The 6,973-nt window shown below is 47.6% G+C and overlaps 2 protein-coding genes across 2 annotated transcripts; both read left to right on the top strand.

Annotated features, from left to right (window-relative positions):
* The first annotated feature begins 3,412 nt into the window (after positions 1-3,412).
* On the top strand, positions 3,413-3,736 carry LOC149398313 (disease resistance protein RPM1-like). Its single transcript, XM_089614547.1, has 2 exons — positions 3,413-3,544; positions 3,590-3,736. Exons 1-2 carry the CDS (start codon positions 3,413-3,415, stop codon positions 3,734-3,736), a joined length of 279 nt encoding a protein of 92 aa, XP_089470673.1.
* A 2,609-nt stretch (positions 3,737-6,345) lies between these two features.
* Positions 6,346-6,726, top strand: LOC149398314 (putative late blight resistance protein homolog R1A-3). The gene is made up of 2 exons (XM_089614548.1): positions 6,346-6,402; positions 6,475-6,726. The coding sequence occupies exons 1-2, from the start codon at positions 6,346-6,348 to the stop codon at positions 6,724-6,726; spliced, it is 309 nt and encodes a 102-aa protein (XP_089470674.1).
* The last annotated feature ends 247 nt before the right edge of the window (positions 6,727-6,973 follow it).

The raw sequence follows: 6,973 nt of genomic DNA on the forward strand, positions 1-6,973 counted from the left end.
TGACCTACAAAATGGGGGGGAATTGTAAAGGGTAAATCCAATTGGCTATTAACCATAAATTAACATAATGTGGGCTAAAAAACAATTCTTTATTTTCGGGAGGCCATTTAACTTAATAACCCTAAAAAAATTGTAATTAAGCCATGAAGATGATGAACAAGAAAACTGACACTTGGATTAACAAAACAGCCAAATACAAAAATGTGAAGAGTACTAAGCACCACATACACACATGTATGATGATATTGAGCCTAGGGAAATATAGTTCAATAGTTGAAGGAGAATTGTCATGAGATGGTGGGAAAAGGAAAAGATCAATGTGGAAAAGTTGCGGTCTTTCTATTTGTTTTAGGGAAAAACAAGCTTTCTTGAACTGACAACCATCCCGCTTTCTTGAACTGACAACCAGGAAAATGGACTCAGGCGGAAGCGGGACAAAGTCGGAAATCGAAAGGCTGAGGAAGGAGCTGGATATTCTGACCGTTCCATGGAAGAGGTAGACGGAAGCATCGATCGAGGAGGAAGATTCTGTTAGAAGAATTATTGTTACATAAAGAGTATTTATTAACAAGTGTATGAGTGATTTGTGGCTAATATTTGAGTGGGGTCCACTCATCAAAATTTGTTAATTTTTGCGTATTCTTATTCCTCGTTGCGACGGGTATAAGATTGATTATTTATTTGCTAAAATCATTACTATAATGAATGAGAAATTGATGCTCAAAGTATGCCTAAAAGAATACATTTGTTATGTGTAAATGAAGTTAATTGCAAAAGTCCCACATGGGTTGGGTAAGTGTGTTGTGTAGTAGTTATATAATATCCTCTTTCTTTACTGGACAAGCAAGTGCAAGAGAGGAGAGTGTGGGTAGGTTATCTCTTAACCCCTCGCGCGCACACAGACACGCGCTCCGCCGAGCTGGGCTGGTTTCGGGTTTCGGTCTCGGGCCTTATCTTTTTGTTGGAAAAATCACTTCCGATTTGTTTTAATTCCATTTGTGTTGGTATGGTCTTTTTTGCTTAGGTTAATTGCATTTAACTGGTTCTTTAATAGAGACGTTTTGCATTATGCATGGTGGCGAGGTGTTTAACGTTCTTAAATGACAAGCATTAATGTATTAATTGGGCTATTATGGCGGAACGTTTGGTGTTCAAATGCGTGTAACCACTCCTTGGTTCGGCTATAAATAGCCTCCAGTTCTCTCATTCTGGACACACCTCAAACACATCCTCTATCCCTCTCTACGAAATTGTTTTCTTTGTTTGCAGTCCGGTGGTAGTTCTGACACTTGTCTTCTAATTCGCTGAAGTCAAGCCGAGTGGTGCTAAGCTTGTCTTGTGGTCGTTGTATCTTGGGACGCTTTCGCTCAATTTTTCCCGCACCTGTGGAGGGCGATAAAAAGCTTCAAGGAAACCGTCCAACGGGCTTCGATGTTTTCTCATTTTCTGATTTCTTATCCTCCTAGTTTCATTCCGGTTCAAGGTTTATCCGGGTTTGTAGTTTGTTTAAATTATTATCTATTAATTTATTTCTAGCAAATTGTCTTCTTATTCCATCAATATTATTGTAATATTGCTAACAGATTCCGTGAGGATCTACGCGCGCGATCCGAGGGAAGTGGTGTGCCTCATCGAAGACGTTGTCGACGAGTACGATCTGATGACTGTCAAGCAGAGGAGTTACCTGAAAAAAAAACGAGTGTTTTCATTGGAAAGCTGATAGGCCGAGAGCGCAAGCGTGACGTGGTGGTCGACCACCAGTGCCGCTTCGTCTCAGTGCCAGACTACGAGCTTGTCGGGTCTGTAGGGCTGATGAAGACATGGCTGGTGAAGACGTGGTGAAGGAGTTCTTGCTGAGAGGAGAGCAGAGGCGGTCGGCCTTCGGGGTCATAGGCATGGGCGGGATCGGCAAAACCACTCTGGCTTCAAGGCTGTATAATAGCGACGCTGCGGCAAAACACTTCGAGTTCCGTGCTTGGATCATTGTCTTTGACCAATTCACAGAGAGATATATTTTGAAGCAGATAGAGAGGCAAGTCTTCCGACAGCAGTGGCAAGAGACGATGGGCATCGAGGAGATGTCGGAGTTTGTGAGGTAAGGGGGAAATGGTACTTGATCGTCTTCGACGACGTGTTGAGTGATGAGCTCTGGTGCATCGTGAGGGGCTTACTTCCCGACGACAGCGTCGGAAGTAGATTGATCGTCACTACGTGCAGCATATCCGTCACAAGGTCTTTCACTGAGGGCCCATCCGACCGCATCCATGAGGTGGACAATCTTTTGGTGGATGAGTCGTGGGGGCTCTTCTGTCGGACCTCATTCTGGCTCTAACCGGAGAGGCGTTTCCCCGAGGAGTTGCATGAGGTGTCATTCAAGATTGTCGAGCTGTGCACAGGCGTGCCTCTCATAATCCGAGTCGTGGTGGGCCTGCTGTCGAGCCGAGCCGGGCCGGGCCGGACACAGGTTTCGGGTTTCGAGAATGTCTGGGTCTCGGGCTTGGGTCTTGGGCCAATCCTTTTCTTTTTATTGGAAAATTTACTTCCGATTTGTTTTAATTCCATTTGTGTTATGGGATTTAAACTGGTACATTCTTTTACTTGGGTTAATTGCACTTAACCAGTTCTTTAATAGAGACGTTTTGCATGGACATTATGCATGTTGACGAGGTATTTAACGTTCTTAAACGACGAGCATTAATGTATTAATTGGGGTATTTTGGCTGAACGTTTGGTGGTTCAAATGCGTGTAACCACTCCTTGGTTCGGCTGTAAATAGCCTCCAGTTCTCTCATTCTGGACACACCTCAAACACATCATCTCTCCCTCTCTACGAAATTGTTTTCTTTGTTTGCAGTCTGGTGGTAGTTCTGACACTTTTCTTCTACTTCACTGAAGTCAAGCTGAGTGGTGATAAGCTTGTCTTGTGATCGTTGTATCATGGGAGGCCTTCGCTCAATATTTCCCGCATCGGTGGAGGGCGATAAAAAGCTTCTAGGAAACCGTCAAACGCGCCTCGACGTTTTCTCCTTTTCTGATTTCTTCTCCTCCTTGTTTCATTCCGGTTTAAGATTTATCCGGTTTTGTAGTTTATTTGAATTATTATCTATTAATTTATTTCTAGCATATTGTCTTCTTATTCCATCTATATTATTATAATATTATAATATTGCTAACAGATTCCGAGAAGGTCTACGCGCGCGAGCCGATGGAAGTGCTATGCCTCATCGAAGGCGTTGTCGACGAGTACGATCTGATGACTGTCAAGCAGAGGAGTTACCTGAAAAAAGTGAGCGTTCTCATTGGAAAGCTGATAGGCCGAGAGCGCACGCGTGACGTGGTGGTCGACCACTAGCGCCGCTTCGTCTTCGTGCCGGACGAGGAGCTTGTCGGCCTCTGTAGGGCTAATGAAGACATGGCTGGTGAAGACGTGGTGAAGGAGTTCTTGCTGAGAGGAGAGCCGAGGCGGTTGGTATTCGAGGTCGTAGGCATGGGTGGGATCGGCAAAACCACTCTTGCTTCAAGGCTTGATAACAGCGACGCGGCGGTAAAACACTTCGAGTTCTGTGCTTGGATCGTGGTCTCCTAACAGTTCATAGAGAGATGTATTTTCGACCAGATAGCGTGGCAAGTCTTCCGACAGCAATGGCAAGAGACGATGGGCATTGAGGAGATGGCAGAGTTAGTGAGGGAGCGGCTGAGGGGGAAACGGTACTTGATCGTCTTCGACAACGTTTAGAGTGAGGAACTCTGGTGCATCGTGAGGGGCTTGGTTCCCGACGACAACGTCGGAAGCAGAGTGATCGTCACCACTTGCAGCGTATCCGTCGCAAGGTCTTTCACCGACGGCCCGTCCCGACCCCATCCATGAGGTGGAAAAACTTTTGGCGGAGGAGTCGTGGGGGCGTTTCTGCCGAACCGTATTCCGGCTCTACCCGGAGGGGCTTTCCCCTTAAGAGCTAGGAGGTGTCATTCAAGATTATCAAGTTGTGCACAGGGGTGCCTCTCGAAATCTGGGCCGTGTCGGGCCTGCTATCGAGCCGGGTCGGGCCTGTTATCGAGCCAGGCCGGGCCTGCTATCGAACTGGGCCGGGCCTGCTGTCGAGCCAGACTGGGTCGGGCCCGCTGTCGAGGTGTTTAACGTACCTAAACGACTAGCATTACTGTGTGAATTGGGCTATTATGGCTGAACGTTTGGTGGTTCAAATGCGTGTAACCACTCCTTGGTTCTGCTATAACTAGCCTCCAGTTCTATCATTCTGGACACACCTCAAACACATCCTCTCTCCATCTCTACGAAATTGTTTTATTTGTTTGCAGTCCGGTGGTAGTTCTAACACTTGTCTTCTAGTTCGCAGATGTCAAGCCGAGTGGTGCTAAGCTTGTCTTGTGGTTGTTGTATCCTGGGAGGCTTTCGCTCAATTTTGCCCGCACTTGTGGAGGGCGATAAAAGCTTTAAGGAAACTGTCGTTTTCTCCTTTTCTGATTTCTTCTTCTCCTTGTTTCATTCCGGTTTAAGGTTCATCCAATTTTGTATTTTGGTTAAATTATTATTTATTTATTTTATTTCTAACATATTCTTATTCCATCAATATTATTGTAATATTGCTAACATTTTCCATGAGGATCTACGCGCACGAGGCGAGGGAAGTGATGTGCCTCATCGAAGGCGTTGTCGAAGAGTACGATCTGATGACTGTCAAGCAGAGGAGTTACTTGAAAAAAGCGAGAGTTCTCATTGGAAAGCTGATAGGCCGAGAGCGTAGGCATAACGTGGTGGTCGACCACCAGCGCCGCTTCGTCTCCGTGCCGGACGAGGAGCTTGTCGGCGTCTGTAGGGCTGATTAAGACACGGCTGGTGAAGACGTGGTGAAGGAGTTCTTGCTAAGAGGAGAGCTGAGGTGGTCGCTATTCGGGGTCGTAGGCATGGGCGGGATATGCAAAACCAGTCTTGCTTCAAGGCTGTATAATAGCGACGCAACGTTAAACTACTTCGAGTTATGTGCTTGGATCGTGGTCTCTGACCAGTTAACAGAGAGATATATTTTCGACTAGATAGCGAGGCAAATATTCCGACAGATGTGGCAAGAGACGATGGGCATCGAGAAGATGGAAGAGTTAGTGAGGTTGCGACTGAGGGGAAACGGTACTTGATCGTCTTCGACGACGTTTGGAGTGAGGAGCTCTGGTGCATCGTGAGAGGCTTCCTTCCCAACGATAGCATCGGCCAAAACTCGCAGCGTATCCTTCGCAAGGTCTTTCACCGATGGCCCATCCCGACCGCATCCATAAGTTGGACAATCTTTTGGCGGAGGAGTCGTGGGGCTCTTCTGCCGGACCGCATTCCGGCTATACCAGGAGGGACGTTGCCCTGAGGAGCTGGATGAGGTGTCATTCAAGATTGTCGAGATGTGCATAAGCGTACCACTCGTAATCTGGTCCAGGTCGGGCTTGCTGTCTAGCCGAGCCGGGCCTGCTATCGAGCCGAGCTAGGCTGGGCCTACTGTCGAGCCGGGCCGAGCCTGCTGTCGATGTCTTTAACGTTCTTAAACGACGAGCATTAATCTACTAATTAGGCTATTATGGCTGAACGTTTGGTGGTTCAAATGTGTGTAACCACTCCTTGGTTCGGCTATAAGTAGCCTCCAATTAACTCATTCTGGACACAACCCAAACACATCCTCTCTCCCTCTCAACGAAATTGTTTTCTTTTTTTGCAGTCCGGTTGTAGTTCTTACACTTGTCTTCTAGTTTGCTGAAGTCAAGCCGAGTGGTGCTAAGCTTGTCTTGTGGTCGCTGTATACTGAGAGGCTTTCGCTCAATTTTTCTCGTACATGCGGAGGGCGATAAAAAGCTTCAAGGAAACCGTCTAACGGGACGTTTTCTCATTTTCAGATTTCTTCTCCTCCTTGTTTCATTCCGGTTCAAGGTTTATCCGGTTTTGTAGTTTATTTGAATTATTATCTATTAATTTATTTCTAGCATATTGTCTTCTTATTCCATCAATATTATTATAATATTATAATATTGCTAACAGATTCCGAGAGGGTCTACGCGCGCGAGCGGAGGGAAGTGGTGTGCCTCATCGAAGGCGTTGTCGACGAGTACAATCTGATGACTGTCAAGCAGAGGAGTTACCTGAAAAAAGTGAGCGTTCTCATTGGAAAGCTGATAGGCCGAGAGCGCACGCGTGACGTGGTGGTCGACCACTAGCGCCGCTTCTTCTTCGTGCCGGACGAGGAGCTTGTCGGCCTCTGTAGGGCTAATGAAGACACGGCTGGTGAAGACGTGGTGAAGGAGTTCTTGCTGAGAGGAGAGCCGAGGCGGTTGGTATTCGAGGTCGTAGGCATGGGTGGGATCGGCAAAACCACTCTTGCTTCAAGGCTTGATAACAGCGACGCGGCGGTAAAACACTTCGAGTTCCGTGTTTGGATCGTGGTCTCCTAACAGTTCATAGAGAGATGTATTTTGGACCAGATAGCTTGGCAAGTCTTCCGACAGCAATGGCAAGAGACGATGGGCATTGAGGAGATGGCAGGGTTAGTGAGGGAGCGGCTGAGGGGGAAACGGTACTTGATCGTCTTCGACAACGTTTGGAGTGAGGAACTCTGGTGCATCGTGAGGGGCTTGGTTCCCGACGACAACGTCGGAAGCAGAGTGATCGTCACCACTTGCAGCGTATCCGTCGCAAGGTCTTTCACCGACGGCCCGTCCCGACCCCATCCATGAGGTGGAAAAACTTTTGGCGGAGGAGTCTTGGGGGCTCTTCTTCCGAACCGTATTCCGGCTATACCCGGAAGGGCTTTCCCCTTAAGAGCTGAAGGAGGTGTCATTCAAGATTATCAAGTTGTGCACAGGCGTGCCTCTCGAAATCTGGGCCGTGTCGGGCCTGCTATCGAGCCGGGTCGGGCCTGTTATCTAGCCAGGCCGGGCCTGCTATCGAACCGGGCCGGGCCTGCTGTCGAGCCAGGCTGGG

This window comes from Urtica dioica, chromosome 5 (genome assembly GCF_054948205.1).
Source record: "Urtica dioica subsp. dioica isolate 48M chromosome 5, U.dioica_male_clone48M_v1_H2, whole genome shotgun sequence".
In the NCBI taxonomy this organism is placed as follows: Eukaryota; Viridiplantae; Streptophyta; class Magnoliopsida; order Rosales; family Urticaceae; genus Urtica; species Urtica dioica.